The 20919-nt window shown below is 23.2% G+C and overlaps 2 protein-coding genes across 2 annotated transcripts, besides 5 other annotated features; one reads left to right on the top strand and one right to left on the bottom strand. All coding sequences in view use genetic code 6, as the record gives it.

The window, feature by feature from the left end:
• Positions 1-617: 617 nt before the first annotated feature.
• Positions 618-18972, bottom strand: IMG5_110280 (hypothetical protein; the record flags this gene model as incomplete). Its single annotated transcript, XM_004034850.1, has 23 exons — positions 18677-18972; positions 18071-18179; positions 16434-16870; positions 15809-16370; positions 14357-15765; positions 13891-14309; positions 13472-13828; positions 12730-12991; positions 10121-12346; positions 9206-9742; positions 8854-9153; positions 8383-8787; positions 7661-7865; positions 6985-7309; positions 6859-6883; positions 6291-6737; positions 5134-5648; positions 4766-5086; positions 4288-4708; positions 2016-4225; positions 1664-1952; positions 1158-1460; positions 618-673 (listed from the first exon to the last, which is right to left on the bottom strand). The coding sequence occupies exons 1-23, from the start codon at positions 18771-18773 to the stop codon at positions 618-620; spliced, it is 12237 nt and encodes a 4078-aa protein (XP_004034898.1). The 5' UTR covers positions 18774-18972.
• Positions 4244-4276: a microsatellite.
• Positions 16962-16999: a microsatellite.
• Positions 16972-16998: a microsatellite.
• Positions 17097-17141: a microsatellite.
• Positions 18973-19234: 262 nt separating the features above from the next.
• IMG5_110270 (hypothetical protein) lies at positions 19235-19778 on the top strand (the record flags this gene model as incomplete). Its single annotated transcript, XM_004034849.1, has 4 exons — positions 19235-19355; positions 19414-19495; positions 19567-19636; positions 19689-19778. The coding sequence occupies 4 exons, from the start codon at positions 19235-19237 to the stop codon at positions 19776-19778; spliced, it is 363 nt and encodes a 120-aa protein (XP_004034897.1).
• An 8-nt stretch (positions 19779-19786) lies between these two features.
• Positions 19787-19824: a microsatellite.
• Between the last annotated feature and the right edge of the window lie 1095 nt (positions 19825-20919).

Below are 20919 nucleotides of genomic sequence, written 5' to 3'. Positions count from 1 at the left end.
AAATTCGTATTTGGAAAAAGTTCTTAGTTCTTATGTATCAGTTTTTATTTCTAGCATTTTTAAATAAGGAGGTGGTTAAGATACTAAATACATAAGATAGTTTTTATAGTGCCATGTTATTAGAGAATCTTTTTCGTATATAATTTAAAATGTGTTTTATCTAAATTATTATGATGGATTTATAACATTTTAGATAATCCAATAATACCAATATTTACTAACGTCTTAATAATATTTTGAAATTTTATCTGCAGAAATTGATATTTCGAAATCATCACTTAATTCACATTTTAAATTAAAATAATTCTAAGGTTTATTTCTTCCTTAAGTCATTTCTAAAATTCCTTTATAATTAATAAATGATTCATCGAAATTAAATTATATAAATGCTCCACATTTCAAAGGAGAAGAAATATATTTAGCAAAATGATTTTCAATTTTTGGGAATATTATTTTCGCTTTATCTATTTTTTAATTTAAGTATTAATTTTAAATAAGTGCAGGTATTCTAAATATATAAGTTGAAATTTGTCCTCCAGTTTTTTAAATATTAAAAAGTTGAACTTATAAATTATTAGGATTCTATACATCTGGGCTTAAAGGGGTTTGTTAAAATTTCAAGCCGTATTAATTTCCTTAGACTGAATATGCTTCAGCATATTTAAGTCCATAACTGTAAAAAATTGCAGAATAAAAATAAATGGGATCAACAATTTAAGGATTTACAAGATTTACTTAAATGGTAAAACCATTTTATGATGGAATACCTCTTACTTTACAAGTAAGTATATATCTCATATCTTTTGTAGAAGTAAGGAAACATTTAGAAGACATGAGTGTGTTCGCTTCTAAACTTTTAGCTTATATTTCTGCGTTTTTTGGATTTGTTTATCTATAATTATTATTTAAAACTATTTCTATATCTGTATTTTGACGTACTATATCTATGCATTAAAGACGGAAAGTGTAAAGTGAATCTTTTCCAGCATTCGAAAATTCAGTATCTACAAGAATAGTACATTTTTTGATAGAAACGGGTTAAAATTTAGGGAAAGGAAAATCTTTTTAACAAACTTGTCTATTTAGATAAATATTCTTATCATAATACGAAATTATTCTAAAATTATACTCTGATTTTTCATATGTTGATATATTACTTTCATTAGGTGAATTAACATTTGAAACAACTACACCATATTAATTATTTTCATTATATTAAAATCCATTAAGAAAAACATCTACTCTATTAGATGAGCCTATTGCACATGAAACTTTACTAGTCTCAGGGAAGTTAAGTGGATTACATTAAGCTTCCATTGTATAAAGATTATATTTGTAAAGAGACGGGAATACTATACTTACTGCTCCTTGGTCATCAGGTATTTAATGTCCGATTTTAAAGTAAAATTTGTAAGCCATGCCATTATGACCTCCAACTATTATATCTGGAGCTACATAAACTAAAGGAAAAGAAGAAATGCATGCTTCAATATTTCTAGTTAGTTTAAATTCATAAGTTTTAAGTAACGGTCAATTTCTACCCATGCAGCTATACTTACTGGTTATGATTGGGAATAAGCTGGATTTATAAGATTTTTTATTACAACTGTTTTATCACCTGATATGGGGTCTGTTGGTTATATGTATATCATGTTGGATATACCAAATACAAATATATCTGTTGCTTTTTTTCCGTCTACGATTGCTTCTACGCTTGAATAATCACTAAACCTATAAAAATAATCTTTCGGGAACCTAAAGACGATATAATCAGTTTTTTATATTAAAGGTATTCCTTTGAATTTGAATGTATATTCAAAAGTGTCCCATACTTTGTTTGTTTTATTGTCAATTATAGGATCCATTTATATTATTTCATTAGGAATTGCTGGGGCTCCGCTAGGCAATAAATCTAATACTGCTTTGTCAACTATGGTTGGATTTAGTGTACTCTTTTTTATTTAATTTATGTATTATAATAAATATATTTTAATAAAAAATTAATTAAAAATTACCAATGGATCATAAACGTAAGGTTGATCATTTTTTTTTTTTTAATAGAACTTAACTCCAACTTTTATATTTACTTATTCAAATTATTAAAGGGTCTGAATATCTGTAATATATATAACTACTGACTAATTAATAGGTATTGCTTCATAATCCTAAACAATAATTTTAGGAAGATCTTCAGGACCAGTTCCAACTTTGAGAGTGCATCTAAGTCTTTTTTTAACAGTAGTTTTTAAAGTCGGAGAAACACAACCCAATTAATCTCCTGTATCTAATCCAGTACCTAGATTTTTCAAAAAACCCTAATTAGTTTCAAACATAAAGTCGATAGATGAATATACAGTTGCAAATTAAGAATCATAACCTGCTGGCACTGCTATTTAATTACCGATTTTAAATTTAAATATGTATAAACTTTTTCTAGCAAAATCTAAATTTGATATTATTTTATAATCTAATTCAGGCAATAAGAATCCAACAACACTAGCCATATTTATTGTAGTTTTTTCTAAAAGACGGTTTCCAGAATAAAGATTAGCTGTTATATTATATTTATTTCCTGGCATTAAAGGAGATTTGAGGAAAACTTTAGTTAATTTTATGTCTGCATTATCCTGTATTTTTATTATTTTTACTGAATGGTCATAATCATTATTCGGTATTACTGTTATGTAAGTCCTTGCAAATTTACGTTCTAACATACAAAGTTAAGCTTTTTCATCTGTTTTTCCAATAATTCTGCAATCGTTAAAATATTAGACTGGGGGATAGTTAAACTCTTCGGGAATTCTGAATAATATTCTATCAACTTTAAATTAGTTTACGGAAGTTTTTGGTTATAATAGCATGTATAATTCCACATCTTGATTTGGCCGAGCTTTTCTGTCATAAAAACTTAAAGTGTTAAAAGTAAGTTCCTTTAAATTCGGTTGTATATATGGGGAAATATTAATTGCTTTGCAGGTTAAAGTAACTCCTTCATATTCATCTAATTAAAATAGTTTATCTAAATTGGTATTAAGTATAGTTGCTACACTTGTACTAATCCAAAAACAGTCAGTCTCAATAGGTTATTAAAATTCTTTTATAAAAAATTTTAAATAGATTTACATTTCTAATGTATCGTGTTTTCCTTCTTCCCATTTAGGTATTGTTTCTGTTAACTCCAAACCAACAATTCTATCTAAAACTACGCAGTTAAAATTACTAGGATATGGTTTATGAAGAACTGTATCTATTATTGTGGCATTACAATATCTTTTATCGTAAGTATCTATTTGCCTTGGTAAAGTTATCCAGAATGTTTTTATATTTGAGTATCTCCATAGACCTTTTATTTTTATTTATGCTATATTCCAAAAATCGGACAACCAATATTTATTTATAAATTCAGGTTCTAAAGGAGTTAAAGTTGGTTAAAATTCAACTGAATATTGTGGATAAGGTTTTCCTAAAGGGTCATTATTTATTTACTTATTATCATATTCATATTTTAATCCTTCTGTTGTATAAGCTTATACTAAATTACCACTATTATCCCAATATTCTATGTTGAAATTACCTGCATATCTATATAGTCCATTATTCATTTGATCTATACTAAAGTTTACATGATTTGCAGGTAAAGCAGCTGAAATAAAGGAATTATTTATTTTTACAATTACTTAGCCTAAAGTAGGAAAAATAAAACATTCATCTGGGGCTTAGCAAATTTCACTCATTTCAGAATTATTATTTAATGTGTAATATATACATATCCAATCTCCTACTTTAGGTGCAGAAGAAAATCCTAAAACTATTTTATGCTTAACTGATTTTGAATGAGTTGTTCCTTCTGCTGTCAAACTATTTTAATAGTTACTTGGTTATGGTGCATATATTGTTGCTTTAATTGAGTTTGGTTAGAAAAAACTATAATTTATTTGTCTTGCTACTAAAGGAAAATCCTTAGGATCTTATAAAGCTTTTGTTCTTATACTTAATTTTACTCCTACTACTAGTGTTGTATTTGGAGGATTTTTTATCCCTGCAATTAAAATATCAATATTATTACCTTTAGCTATGTCTTTGGTAATTAAAATCCGGATCTTAGGCCAAATATTTCTTAGACCATATTCTCCTCTCTGGAATAATTCACAAATTAGTTTTTTGTCTGAAACTATTTTTCTTAATTTCTCTGTGCAATCTAGAGTTTTTCTTTTGTATGTTGTACCTTTTTTATATTTTTTTATAAATTTATTAATTTAAATTCTATTTATTTAAAAAGATAAAAACCTAAGTAATCGCCAGAGGCTTAATCATAATCCCAAGCACCTCGTTTGCTTTCAAATTCTATCCAAATTTCATCATTTAATTTAACTTCTACTTACGTAATTACTTAAATTCTATAAACTGTCCAGTGACTATATTCTTTATGTAAGGCAATGAATTTAAAATCTGCTGCTTTTATTGGCAACGGATCTTAAACATAATATATTCTTTTATATTCTTGTTATAATGAAGCTTGAATTGCTTTTATGAAGAATAACATATATTTATAGTTCGTTGTTTTTGGATATTTGTATGTTTATTAAAGTTAGAATCCTTCAATTATAGCAGTATATTATTGGTTAGCTTATATTTAATAATCAATATTTGATAAAGGAAAAGTTAATTTCATTGTATTTTCAATACTTTTTATATCTGGAGAATATACCTTTTTTATTAATTTTATTTAATTTTTAAAATATTAATTAAAAAAATAAAATATTACCCAATATGCTTAATTTGTTTTCTAGTAACGTAAATAAAATTCAGTTGGTGTTAAAGCAGGAGTAGCTGCTGCTGGCGATTGAAAATCATTTGGAATAGTAATCTCGACTGATTAAATAGAGTTTGTACTTAATTTAAATTAAAAAGATAAGGGACCTACTTATTCACTATCAATATATTTTATATATTAATAATTTTCTTTTATTCCAGTTATTAAAGGTAACTCAACAGTTTGATCTGATAAATAAATATTATTTGCAGAAGAACCCCATTAATTATTTAGAGTTTAACTTTCTGTAACTCCACCATTAGGTCCTTTTACCTATAAAAATAAGAACTTTAATAAAAAAATATAAATAATAATTGTACTTCATATTTTATATAAAAGTTAGCAGGCAAAAGTATTTTTTTAATTTTGTAACCTAAAGTTATTTAGATTATAGAAGTTGAAGTAGAAGGATTTATTTATTTAAATCCTGTAATTTCATATTTACAAGTTTTTTCAATTCTTTTTATTTTTATTATTTAACCATCTGCTGCATCGAATTTGGTAGTATTTGGGATTAAAACAGTTGGTGATTATTCAGCTGTTTATTACAAAAATTTATAATCTAAAGGAAGTGCAGGTTCGAAAATATCATATGGCAGTTCCAAAGTTATTGTTGAACCTTCCAAAATAGTATGTTGATTGTATACAACAAATTTTAGAAAGCCTTCTGAATATAAATTAATTCTACCTCTAGATATTGCTATTGAGTATTAATTTTGGTCAGGTTTTTATTTTTATATTGGCTTTGTAGGAGCAGAATTACATACATTTATAGTATCTTAACCAAAATTTCCAACATAAACATTTGTAAAAGCAAGGTCGATAATTTCATTTCCTACTTTAATATTATTAAATGAAAGTTCCAAATTTCCAGAAACATTACTATTTACTTATATCATAATTATTCCTGTTAAAGGGAAATAAATAAATGATAAAACTCCTGCTATATTTAAATTAGTAAAATCAAAATTATTTATTTATGGAACTTTCATTAAAGGTTTTACCATAATATATCCTTAATTAGCAAGTTATATTGTTTTGGAAATCGAAGATAATTTAAACTAAAGTATATTATCACTTTTTTCAATAAAACGAGAAGTATCAAAATTAATAGATACAGTGCATGAAGGCACAGCAAATTTATTGAATTTTAAATTACTAATGAAGTATTATTATGCGATTATTATTGGATTTTAATTTTTTAATTTCGAGTTCCATTAAACAATTTATATTTTTACAAATATCTAACTTTACTTTGCAGGATTTTTAATATAAGGAATCTAAATCTTATAATTAGTATCTTTTGTATATATATTTTTGTAAAAATGGACAATTCTAAATGGGTTTTCCCTATTGTCTTAACCAAATTAAGCTATACATTTACCTATACTTTTATCTGTATCTGCTAAACAATCGTGCTATTTTCCATTATAGAAAACAATTTCATCAGCTTTATATGATTGTATTAATTATTAACCTACATTTTCCCAATTCATATGATTTAATTCTATGTAAACAGTCTAATCTATTCCTGAACCTGAAACACTTTACAAACTAAATTATACAGTAAGATAATTGAATTATTCTTAAGTAATACTTGCATATTGAGTATTTAATTATTTAAAAGGATCCTTAAAGTTAACATATTAATAATCTATATTATCCATAGTTAATCCATATGTAATAACTATTTATTATTAAGCAGGTACTTTTAAGTTTTTTACGAAGTTTAACGTTTGTTTTGTATGTTATCCTTTTATTAAATATTTAGTATCTTTTTCTAATGCAGATAAAGGAGGTCTAAATTAAAAAATATTTGGTGTAGCATCATTATAATTTAATTCCATAAAGTAAGGCATACCAAATTCAAATTAACTAACTGATTTTTAAGCCAAGAATTAGCAAAAGTCTTTATTAGCCGTATCTATTTAAATTATTTAAGTATTTAATTAAATCTTTATTATAGGCGCAGAAGAAGAAACACTATATTCAAGCTTTTCATTAAATTATAATAAGAAATTCATTTATTTTATGTTAAAATCTACAGATGGAGTGATGTATGTAATCTACCTTTCATAATAATTATTAAAATATTTCTTTAAAGGAAAAATTATTGAAGGGAATTAATTCATTTAAATAGGTTTAATTAATATTTATTATTAATTAATTACTTATGCTTCCCAAAAATAATATGTGTCAGTTTTTTTTATCTTAGCTTTTACTTCATATTCAATTGTTGTAGTAGTTTTTAAACCACTGCTTGGAAGAACATACATATATAATGTTAAAGTAGTCCATGACGTTGGTTTCGGAGCTTCATCTAGTCCTGTTATTTAAATTGTTAAGTCTCCAGTTATTGAAACAGGTAAAGATCTACCCATATAATCTAAATTTAAACATTCTAGGAATTTTTATATGCCTTAAACAGCTTTTATCTCTAGTAATTCAGCTTTTAATTCAAATATCTATTTATACGCTTCATGAGAAGATCCTAGACTTATTTATATTTGTAATAATACTTTTGTATTTTAATTATATATCTCAACTGTTGATCGGTTTATTACACTTTTTATTATTAATTAACTAGTTTTAGGTTTGAAAGTTGAAAAGTTGGGTTGATTTATAGTAAATTTTTAAATTTTTGTAGAATCTGTACTTTTATATTAAAAGAATTCGTATATTATCGTAGGAGGGAGTGTTTTTTCATAAAAATTTTATTAATTAGAAGTAGGATTTACCAAGTTTTAGACTTTTACAGAAAAATTATCTATACTACTAATTAAATTTGTTCTGGCTACTTATCCATAAAAACATTTAGTTTTAGGATTTTTCCATAATAAAGCATACTCATTATTAATTGTAGCACCTGATACCTAGAGTGATTCATAAAATACTTATAAATTATCTATTGAATTTAAAGGTTTTTTATCTTCTTTAATTAAGAAAAAACCATCATTTGCACATATTTTCACTTTATGCTTTTTGTCATTCATAATATTATCCTATAAAGGATTTAATGGAGTAGCCTAAGATAATAGGAATTTATTTGAATCTATTTGATAATTAAATTAAAATTAATCTGAATTTTATGTTTATAAATTAAAATTTGATATTTGATCACTTTTGTCAGCTGAATCTTAAATTTTAATTACATAGGGGAAAAATTATCTCAGTACTTGAGTTTCTTAATAAACATTTATAGCAGTTTAAGAAATTAAAATTAATTATGCAGTAAATGATAAGAATGGAACAGTAACTAAATCAGGTAGGATAAAATCATCAATTGATATTGATATTAATTTATTTGCAAATAAATTAACATTTCGTATTCTTATTATCAGATCTTTATCTTAATAATTAATTTAATCTCCTTCATAAGAGTATTAAATATGATTTTAGTGATTTTTAGAAGCTTTACTATTAATGCTATAAATAGAACATTCTTAAATTTGAGCAACAAAGCTATCTGTATACAACTAACATGGAATAATTTATCCTAAATTTTTATAAATATTAATTAAATATTTATTTTTTAAAATATAATTTCTTTTATAAGTTATTATTATTACCTTCATAAGCAGTAGCTCCAAATGCTTCTTATACATTAATTTGGTGGAATATTAATTCTAATAAATACAAGTCATCTATTTTTGTAGATAAAGTAAAAGCTTGTTGCGTTTGCAATTATATATACATAGATGTTTTATCTGATTTTAATTTAGAAGTCAAATAAAAATTTTATAATTTAATATAATTATTAATATTATTCATGTTATTAATGGTAATGTAGTTTTGAAAATATAAAATATCAATAGCTATATTATCAAAACCTTTAAATATAATTTTATAATCTTTTTTAATAAAAAATCCAGAATTAGTTAAGAATTTAACTTATAATTCATAATCAGTATCATTATTTAAAATGGCAGCCATTGTAGGATTGTCAGTAAAAATTTCAATTATTAAATCAGTTTCTTTATAAATTTAGCAATATTATATATTTATAGCATTTTGTATTTTTGAAATTTAAGTAAGTGTACATTAGCCATTCATAGTAGAAACATCAATAAGTGATGCTGGTTTAACTGGGACTGAAGGATTATCTAATAATGCATTTTCTAAAATTATTTTAAAACCTTTTAACATATTGAGTTAAGAATCTCTTATTAAAAATCTAAGCGGAGCATCTTCCAATACAGTTTTTAATTAAAATTTATTGTACTTAACATTTAAACCTGTAGTCTTATTATCATAATCTTGAATCATAGTATCTGGTGGAAATTTAATCTTAACATTTAAATTGTCTTATATATTATTTATATCATTTAATTAACCTAAAACTATTTTTTTAAAAAAAACCATTATTATTTTAAAAAAAAATATAAATAATACTTTTTCTTTCAGGAAAACTATCCAAACATACAATATCTAATGTAATTCTGAATTAATCTCCAAATAATGCATTAATTCCGAAAACAATTTTATTATTTTAATAATCACATTAAGTTTATAACTTTCCATTAATTCTGCAAACTAAAGAACAAGGTTTACTGTCAAATTATACATTATTAGCATCATTATACTTATCTAAAGCATCTTTTAAAGTAGGAATAAATTCTATATTCGTTATTGAATCTATAATAAAATCTTTTGCTGGAGCCAAAACATTTTCAATAATTAATGTCCCATAACCAGAACCTAAATTATCTTCTGTTTCCATATATCTATCGTCAATAATTTCAAATTTATCAAAAGGTTTTCCTGATGGTAAATTTGTATAAGTAGCACTGACTTTAACTGCAAATTTAGATTTTCCAACAAGGATTACAGAAGAAGGTTCTAAATCTCCATCCCAAGTGAATAATTCAATACATTCATTATCGAAATCAATTGAAGTTGATTAAGGTTATAGGGCATTACTTCTAGTTACTACTTAAATATTTTTAAAATCATAATTAGTTATTTTAGTAGTGTCAAAATATATATGTATAGCATTAAGTTTTATAAAACATTTTGTAACTTCAACATAGTCTAAAATACTATCCTAATAATTAGTACAATCAAAATTATTTACAATATATCCAGTTGCACTTACAGGTAATTTGATTGTGATTTTTTTAGCACCTTATAATTTAATCTTATTTATTTAGAAAATTACATTTTAATCAGTTTTTATAAGTGAAATATTAAGGCTAAAAATTTTTAGTTAAATATCTGTTTAATCTATATCTGTTGGAGGAGTATTGGCATCTTTCAAATATTTATATTGCATTAAATAACTTTGTTATTTTAAATTGATTAGAGCACTTGCCCATCCCATTATTTTTAGTTAATCTGCTGTATAAAGGATAGATTGTTTTTCGAAAACGAAAACATCTTTGAATTCAATGAAATTTGTAGCAATAGGACTTGTAAGTTAACAAACAAGCATTTTATTATTAATTAAGACATATATATTTCCGACTGAACAAGACGGAGATGCACTTGAAAGAGGTAGATAAGGCAAATTAAATTACACTACAAAATAATATTTTTCAATATTGCTAATTGAGGCTGATAAAGAGAATTTTAAAGTGATATTATTATCATATTTTGATGGATCAAAACTATCATTGTTATAGATTTTAGCAGATGATATTTCAACAACGAAATATGAAAACTCTAAAATACTCCAATTAGTTTTCGGCAATTTTCCTTTAGTTTAAGTATAAACAATGACAGGGATATACATTTAATATAATAATATATTAGGATTCTAGACATGAAGAAATAGCATTATTCTATCAGAAGTACTAATGTCTGCATTAAAAAAACATATAATTTTGCTTGCAATATTATTTGCTGAAAGTCCCCTTGATATTCTACATGTTGCGATTAAATTAGCTTTTCCTTAAACATCAGCTGGAATTTTGTTTAAATTCTCATAAGAAGAAAGACCTAAATCGTCATCAAAAACAGATGTACCATCTAATGATTTTGTATTTAATTCTATTATTAGGTAATCATAATCCACAGCAATTTTGACTTTGGGAGTAAAAGTAAATATTAATAAATTGGATTAACCTGATAAATTATTTGTAGAAATCAGTTCTAGAAGTGTAAATTCTTCAGGATATATTTCTATGTATTCAATATGGTAATTAGTTTAGGCTTTAGATGATATAATAACATTGAAAATGCCTGTATTGGAAGGCCAAAAGCTTGTTAAACCTGATAAAACGCCTGTAGTTTTATCCTATAAACCCAAAGTAATGACATAGTCTTTATTAGGAATTAGTAAATTGGTCTCTATTTCACATTTAATAGTTATGTCATTTGATAAATTAGGTGCAGCAATATCAGTTAAATAATTATTAAAGTTATAAAATAAAGGAATTGTAATATCTGGATTATCAACATTTTAAGCAAAACAAACGATACTTTCTCTATTTGCAAATAAAGATTTAAATCCTTAAATAGTTCCAGAAACTCTCTAAAATACGAAAGTAATATCTTATTCAAGATATTAAGAATTTACTTAAACTTTAAAAAAACCCTAATAATTAATTTTTAAAGGTTCTGATTGTTACAAAAATATATTTCCATCAATAAAGGAAGCAGGTTTTCCAATTGTAAAAATAGAATCAACCGGGCTCGATTTATCAATAATTTTTCCTTTTAAATTAATTTAACTATCATCTTAGTTTGCATAAGTAAAAACCTATACAGAAATCGGAGCTACAGTACTAGGAATGTCAATTTATCCAGTAATCTAAATATCATTTGATCCAGATATTTTTTTAAAACCTGTAATATACCACGAATAATCTTACTATATCGCACAACCTATTTCTCCATTTTAAGCAACATCTACTTAAGCTGCTGATAATAATTAACTACCACCTGATATGTGAGATTTGCAATTCGGATAAATCTTAAATGGTGTTGCATGTTTAAATCTAATTTCTATGGAACCTTCTGCAGGAATTTAATTAGCAATTTTGAATGATACTACTATGTCTACTTATTTCTTAGAAACTGGAACTTTAAAACTTGCATCTCCATAAGTAACCCATTGTGCCAAATCTATAGCAAGATTTGTAATCAATCCTTATGCTGCATCCCAGGCTGTTTTATTAATTACTTCTAAAACAACATTTGTCAATTTACCTTAACTCCAAATATATGATTAGAAGTTAATATTATCTATTTCTGATCTATCTGTTAATGCGAATAATTCAATATTTCCAGTAACTGTTGGAACCAAAGCGGCTTTTGCTTTTCTTACTACCCAGTTTGAATCTTCGAATACTATGCAATATTCAAAAGTTGTGCTTAATTTGCATTCTTCTAAATTACCTTTGTTTTCTTTGTAAGGTAAATTAAAATAGCCAACAGGTAATTCAGTTACATAGAAATCACCTTATATTAAGGCAATTTTCATTTGATGCACAATTTTTGAAGTATCTTTCTTAAATGTAGAGAGAAAAGTTTCTCCTACTGTGCCCACTATAGTACTTTCATCATTTATAGGAGAAAGAATACCAGGATTATCTATAAGATTAATGAAAACTTAGATATAGAAGAATTTAAGTATACTCGCTCTCCTTTAGAATCGATATTGTAAGAAGTAATTCTCAAATTAATATTTGCTCTTATTGCTTTGTTACTACTGTCTTTAGGAGTGGTTGGATTACAAACTTTCCCTACATAAATTTTAGTTTTTGTGCCTTTAGCTATTGAATTGAAATTAATAACCTCCAAAAATACAGGCTCACCTTAATATCGGCTTTCTACTAAAATGCATTTAAGCTCTTTTTTTTTTATTAATGTGAAGTTATCTGCATAATATGTATCTGATTTAGAAGAATAATCTTCTTTTTATTTTATTTCATCTGCAAACCAACAAGAAGCTCCTAATTTATCACTAGAATTACATTTTAAATCAGTATTAAAAGCAAATCCTTCATCATCTGATGTTGGGAATTCAAGTTACAATCTACCTCCCAGATCATATGCAGGAATGTCTTAGCTTACAGTAAATGAAAATATGAACATATTGTACTAACCTGGAGTTGAATGTGCCCATTGTACAGTGAAGTCAGTAAATACAGTAGCATATAAATACAGAAAGTGTGAGTTTGAATACTTAGTATCTGTACTTGAAATTAAAGGATTAGAAGGAATCTAATGGGAACTCTATATTTCATAGTAAGCTTGAGTAGAAGGTTAAGTAATGCCATTATATGGATTCGCATAACGAGTTGAAAATTCAACTTCATATTCTTGATTTGCATTTAAAGCATTACTATGAAATAAACTCATTTTTAAAGATCCTGAATTACTAGAACATGAACATTTGTTTATTATTAATAATTATTTATTTAATATTTAATCATCTAATTAGCAAATATCATAACCTCCATTTGGACCACATATAAAAGGATCAATAATATTGTTTACTATATTAAATATTAAAGCATATTTGATACTGTTTATTGCAACATTTGCTACTGTAAATTTAAAGTTAAAAGGCCCAATATATATTTTATTTGTTATTGTCCTTTCAGGATGCGTTCTTTTATACACTATTGGATTTAAAATTTAAAAGTCTTAAAATGCTTTATTTACAGTTATTTAAGCAGGTGTTGAATCATATTATATTTATTCGTAATTTACTAATGGTGATGGACTATGCAACATTACGCCTGAATTTAAAGCTGTTTTAAATTCGTAACCTAATTCTACTGTTACCAATGGCTTCAAGCAAATTAAAGTACTTGGCAATTATAAAGAAATTACAATTGTTACTAACGATGATTTAGCTATTGTCATTAAGTTAAATATTACTAACTTAGAATCACTGTCTGCTATATATCTTATTCCTTAATTATCTAACGCAGTGATTCCGGTAGTTGCAAAAAAGAAATTTGTTACTGTATTTAGCTTATGGCAATTAAATGTTAATGAAATATAGCCATTATCAGGTAAAGCTTCTTCTAATGTGAAAGATATTGTATTTTTAACTTAGTTTGACTTATTTATTGAAAAAAATAAAAATATTTAATCATTTTTTTATATATATATATTTTTCTTACTTAATATAGTTGTGTTGTTTCTTCAAGTTTAAATATTCCACCAGTCATTGTCATATAAGGATAAGTAATAGTACCTGAACCTATATTAACTAATTACTATTAAAACCATACATAAGAATTGATAGTGAACTAAGTATTATAAGCAGGATTAGTAATAAAATTTTCTATTATCTCTATTTTTGCAGTAGTTAATTAGGCAATATTAGGTGTAAAAACAATCCAATTGACCGGATAGTCATATTTCAAACATGTACCTCCAGTACAAGCAACAGGTCCAAATAACATTTATACTTTAGGCAATTCGATTATTACAGCATAATTTAAATCAAGATTGCTTTAAGGGAACGTATAAGTATATTTAATATCTTTTGTATTTAATCTTAGATTATTTTAAGTTGCAGTAATTACTTAAGGGCTTACTAAAATAAAATTATATATATATTTTATTTTATTTTTAAAAAAATACATGGTGTAAATTTTGTAACAACAAAAATTTATTTATTATCAATTTAGCAAATAGGAACTATTGGGTCTCTTTATCCAGGAGTTTCTTCAAGAATTTTAAAATTAATAATTGCAGGATAATCGACATTATTAGAAATTTTTATTTTAGGAATAGTTATTTTTATATATGATGTTTTAGAAATGAAATTAGTCTATAATAAATTAACTTACAAATAAGGATATTCGTTTAATGATTCTTTTTATTCTCTTATATTCAAATCACAATTACTAGCTTTTTATGTCAGATCTATATGTTCCCATATATTACCCTCAAGTTAACATGGATAATTTTTAATTAAATAATTATGCTTTGAAGTAAATCCTAGTGTTTTTTCTCCTTTTCTCCATTAATCGCCATCGGCTAAATTAGCTGCATTTCCCCAACCCAAATTAGTTTCCCAAGCAGATCCAATAAATTCTATTCTAATGATATAATTTCTATTTTCAGGTTTTCTTAATGTATAATCTTTAATAAAATCATTCAAATGATTATATTTCATTTAAATATTAGTAAACTATCCGGCACTATAAACTGTAGCTGATAAATCTGAAATTTACCCGGCTGGATTAGGAACGTCTTTTGCAGATCCATCATTAATAGCATCTGGTTTTGGAATAAATTCAGTAAAATATACTTCATCTGGAGGTTATCCTGGAGGAACTTCTTTGCCAGTAGAATCAAGTGTAAATATATTACCATTAAATTTCCACATATGTATATGAAACAAATATCTTTATACAAGGGGATTTAATTGAACTCCTTTAGGTTTTCCAGCAAAATTACCTTAAGTTGTCACCGTTATTGGAATTTCACTCTCCTTGAATGAATACGCTAAAGGTGTTAAATATATTAATGCTGTACGATCAGTTCTCGCCAATTCCCAATCTTTATCACAGTTTTCGCCATTTAAACCTCCTGAGTATTTATCAGCGTAAAAAAAGCAGACTAATTTTCCATATTAAGGCTCAGGCTTTAATATTTAAGGAAATATATCTATTCTAAATTTACCAAAGGTTCCCACATCAGTCTTTGGTAATTGCGTTTTCAAAAAAAGAGTTATTTCTAAAGGCCCTATTTCTCCCGCTCGTAGTGTTATGGGAGCCTAAACTGGATTCACACTAAACTTTTCAAGAACTCCGTAAGTTTAATTAATCATTATATCAACTGTATTCATGTCTACTACAGCATTTCTCAGAGTGTTATATGTTGCGATTGTTACTGGATATTAGTTTTCGTAATGAGGAGACTCTACTTCTACTGAGAGTACTAGTCTTTTTGTAGAATCTATTTTTTCAAAGTTTTCTATTCTATAGGCATTTGCTTCTGGAATTAAGTAACAATAAATCATTTCATTTTTTTTTTGTTCGAAACTATATTTATTTATTATATATTAATTAAAAAATAAATATTTACCCATTTACTATTGTACAATTTTTTGCATTTAATTTCCATTCATTTGTAAAATTTAAATAAAGTCTATCATTAGAACCTACAGGGTTAACTAAATTAATAAAGAATGAGTATAAAGATTTTGACCATTTAAAGCTATCAGAAGATATATAACTTATCTTCATTATTCCTGGCTCTATCTATATATTTCCTCCAAACTCTACTTTTTCTAAAACTAAAGAAGAATCTAATTCCAATACTTCAATTTTAAATCCTTACATGATTCCACTAAAATCAGGATTTATCATATTTATTACTCTTGCAATATTTATATCAGTAATATTTTTATTAACGCTTTAGCAGGTTATTGTTCTATAATTATGCGCAAGTATTGCTTTTGCCGTTTTTCCAAACTAACCTACTATATCACATCCTACTCCTAAGGAACGATATCCTTCTGGAAATGTAAATCTTAAACTGTTTCCTGGTCCATAACTATTTTATGTTCTAAATTAGAATTCCCATGACGACCCTTCACTAATACGATAGTTACTTATTCTGTATATTTAAGGATCCTAAATTATTACTTTTTTAAAAAAATAAATTTTTTGTTATATTATAAAATATTTTAATATTTATTAAAAATTACAAGGTGGTGGAGCGAATCCTACATAGCCAAATGTATCTGAATAATCTTGAGTTACTTCCAAATAAGTTGTCCTTATAGAAAATTATCCAGATTAATCTTTATATTAGGGATTAGTTATTTATCCTATTACAATCGTGAAGATATTCTTTAGTATATTCTAAACATCTGCTCTTACGATTCGATTATTTATAGTTACACAAGGCACTTATTAAAAATATTAATCATTTTCTTTTTTTATAGAGCATTCTGGTCTTTTTGGAATAGCGTTTGCTAAAAATTCAGAAGGGAAGGTAACTTCAATAAATGCATCTTTTTCAATTATTGTTTAGGGAACAAATTAAAACTAGTAATAAGTAGTTTCTTGTTTATTTGATGAATATGGAAAAATTGATTAACTAGAAACTTAAATCAATTAACCGCATATAAGTTAACGAAGTCTTTAAATAAATATTAAAAAAAAAAAAAAAATCATATTTTATAATAATTATTTTTTAATTTATATGTATAATAATATATATTTTAGAAAAAATTTAAATAAATTATTTAAAAATTATTATTTAAAAATAAAATCATATTTTATTTTATATTTAATTATAATATATCTATTTAATATATATAAACATAATAGTTTCATTGAAATTATCATCATTCTTTCATTTAATTAAATTACATAAATATATTAAAATTAAAAAAATTTATATAAAATTAAAACTTTAAAAAAAAAAAATACAAAATATACTTTTATATATAAAAGATTTTTATTATTAAAATGTTTTTAATGATTAAAAAAAATATAATTATGTGTAAAAGAAAAATTAGTTAATTAAAATCATTAGTAAATACAATAAAATACATGAAAAACAATTAAAACGACTAAGTACTAAAAATTAAAAACATATTTACCAAAAATATTTTTTTTCTTAATTTTATCATCCTTAAATTTTTATTATTTAATATGATTATTTCTTTAGTTTAATTAAGAATTTTAATTATTCATATTATTGAAATTATTACTCTAATCATTAATTTAGAATTCATCCATTCTTTCGCTTATTTTATTTATATTAAATACATTTAAATCGCTTTTTTATCCACTATTTAGTTTTATTGATTGAATTGATAAATCATCCTAGAATTAATCTTCAGAAAAAATCAGGGATGATGATTTATTAATTTTATTGCTAGAATTTTGTGAATTAATTCGTTCAGTATTATATTTGCTTACATTTTGTTCTTTTAAAGTTTAAATTCCTTATCCGTTTTATAAATAATTTTTGCTTACATAACAATGGATTGTTGATCTTTTTTTTTTAATTAATTAAGAATTACTTTATGATTACTTTTTTATACTTTATTTGGATTATTAACCATTATTTTCACAAATTTTATATGTAAAAGCATTTGCTGTATTAAAATTATAATCTGTATAACTTGTATTTGCTGAATGATGCTATTTATTATTCTATTAATCATATGTTTTAAATATTTTACCTTTTATATCTTTTTCAGTTATATTTGTATTTATCTTTAATACTTAATTATGTTGTCCATATTAATAATTATTGAAAAAATTCGAAAGATATATACAATCTTAGTTATAATAAATTATTATAATTTCAAATTATTCATTAAAATACTCTTTTATATTTCCAACTTTTGAAAAAGTATCCAAAATTAATTAAACGTCATAATCTAAAGGAAGATTATAAACTTTTATGGCAGTTTATATTTTTTCTTATATTATATCTAATTTTTATATACTGTTTTATTATTATTATAAAATCATTTATTTATATATATTTTCAATTTTTTTTTTTTATATAAAAAAAATATTTAGAAAATAATATTTGATAATTATTATTTAAAATAATGTATTTTTTTATAAGATTTTTTTAAAATATTTATTATTGTTTTTAGTGTTTTTTTTTTATAAATATTTATTAGTTTTAAATATATAAATAAACATCATATTTATACAATTTTGGATTTTTATATTAAACATAAGTTTATTTTTTAAATTTAATTTATTATTAATTTTTAAATCAATAGATAATTAAAATATTCGATAGAATAATTTATTATTTAATAAGGCATATAATCGAAAAAAATAAAAAAGTAAATTATTCAAAATTTTATTAAATTTAAATTTAAATAAATATAACTAAAAATATTTATTTTTTGCATTATAATTATATATTAATATAAAAATTTATCTTAAAGAAAAAAAAACATAAATTAATGACCTCTCCTTTCTAATCTTCTATAAGAGTTAATTAAGAAGAATCCCCAAACAAATAAAGAATAAGAATTTTAAGAGAAAAATGGGAAAACGCTGAACATAATTTAAATAAAGAAAAATAAGATAGAAGAAATATTTTGGATTAAAGAATTTTTAATTTGGAAGAAAGGCTAAATTAAGAACGTTTAGCAGACGATTAAAAATTTAATGTAATATATAATATTCCAATATATTATGCATATTATATTAATTAAGATATTAAAAGATGAGGTTATGAAATTGTAATATACATTTGAAGAATTAAAAAATAATAAATAAGTAAGTATAATTTTTTTTACATTTTATTATTTATTTCTAATAATGAAGGATTCAAATTAGGAAAAATAAAAGGAAACAAAAATACTGAACGAAAATTTATAAAATTTATTTTGAAGAAGAAAAATTTGTATTATATTTCGAAATTCGCATTAATTATATTTTTATTTTTCAAAAAAATTAAAAAAAGTCAAAAAAAACATTTGAAAATAACATTTTTAAACAAATAGATGAGAAATTTTATAATATGAATATAAACCTTAACAAAAATAATAAATCATATGAAGAAAATTCAGATAATAAAATAAAAGAAGTTAATTAAATAATTAATTTTATTAAACAATAAATAGATTAGGATAAAAAAAAAGGTAAAGCAATATAAAATAACAATATAATAAAAAGTTAAATTTTATTTCGAATTTTTAGAGAAGATTAAACTAATATTTTAACTGAAGAAATTGAAAATTAACTTAATTAGTTTCATGATGTTTTATTAGTAGAAAAAAAAGTAATTTAAAAAATTAATATAAAAGTTCTAAATTATTCATTTTATTTAAACTAAAAATAAAAAAAGACAAGAGAAGAGACATAAAGCAAAATGTATAGAATGATTGAAGATATACATGAAAAAATTTAAGAAGAGCTTTAGGTAATAATTTTATAATTTAAAAATAAATTTATTTATTTAACAAAAATCAAAGACAGAAAGATAATAAAGAGAAAGTACAACTGATTCTTTAATTAAATTATTAGAAGAAACATGTTAAAAAATTGATAAAGGTTTTAAATGAAAAATAATAAAATAAAAAATTTATATAAAAATAAATATTAATATAATTTAAAAAAAAAAAAATATTTTACTTATGTAATAGTATATATTAAAATAAAATTTTTAAAAGCAAATTAATTTTTTTTTTTTTTCATTAAAATATTTAAAATATGTTTTTCTTTTTTTCTAATCCTTCCTTTTTTCTTTAAACAACCATTTTTTTTGCTTAACTATATTTATGTCTAAAATAATCCCTTTCTTATGTAATTTAAGAAAACAATTAATTTTTCTAATCAAAATTTTATGTCTATATTTTAAGTTCATTTTTTAAATAATAATTTTCTTCAATTAATTATAATTTTTCATTTACAAAATAGCTTTCAACTTTTTTACAGTGTGTTTTGAAAGTATTTAACTCTTAAATTAAATTTGCTACTTTTTCATTATTCATTAACTCCTTTCTATTATCTTATAATTATTTTAGAAGTTCTATCATTTATGTTTCTAGTTTTTTATTATGGGCATCTAAAGAGTTATTTTATAATTAAAGCTTAAAGTTTATGCTCTTTAATTATTAATTCTCTTCTTTAAATTTCTATATTGTATCTTAAACATGTATTTATTTTGATTTTAATTAAGGTGTTTATATCTTTTCAGTTTTCTCTTCCTCTTCTTCATCCCAATTAAAATCTTCATCTCTAAAATCTTTAGCTAAATTAACTAAAGATATTGTATTAGATTATTATATTTATTATTAAGTATTATTATTTATATTATTTTTTTATAATTGAATTTAGTCAATAGTTTCTTTTTATATTTAATTTTCTTTTTATAATAAATCAATTTATTATTTTTATTATTTTAAATTCCGTTTTAATTTTTATTCATTTTCATTATTTTATTAATTTTCTAATTCTAGTTATTTATTTTTCCTTATTATTTACATAATTTTTTATTATTGAAGTTCTATTTAATTTTGTTTTTCTTAAACTTTTCTTTAAACTTCTTCTATTTATTATTTTAATTTTGCTTAATATTAATTTAATTAACTTATTTTGATATTTAAGTTATTAATTATTTGATTTTTTTAATTAATTTCATTCTCAAATTATTCCTTTTATAAATTTAATTACTTTTCTATTTGCTTTATCTTATCACTTTTG

The sequence above is a fragment of the Ichthyophthirius multifiliis genome (genome assembly GCF_000220395.1).
Source record: "Ichthyophthirius multifiliis unplaced genomic scaffold scaff_1120509250904, whole genome shotgun sequence".
NCBI classification, from domain to species: Eukaryota; Ciliophora; class Oligohymenophorea; order Hymenostomatida; genus Ichthyophthirius; species Ichthyophthirius multifiliis.
This window is presented reverse-complemented; position numbering and strand designations above follow the sequence as displayed.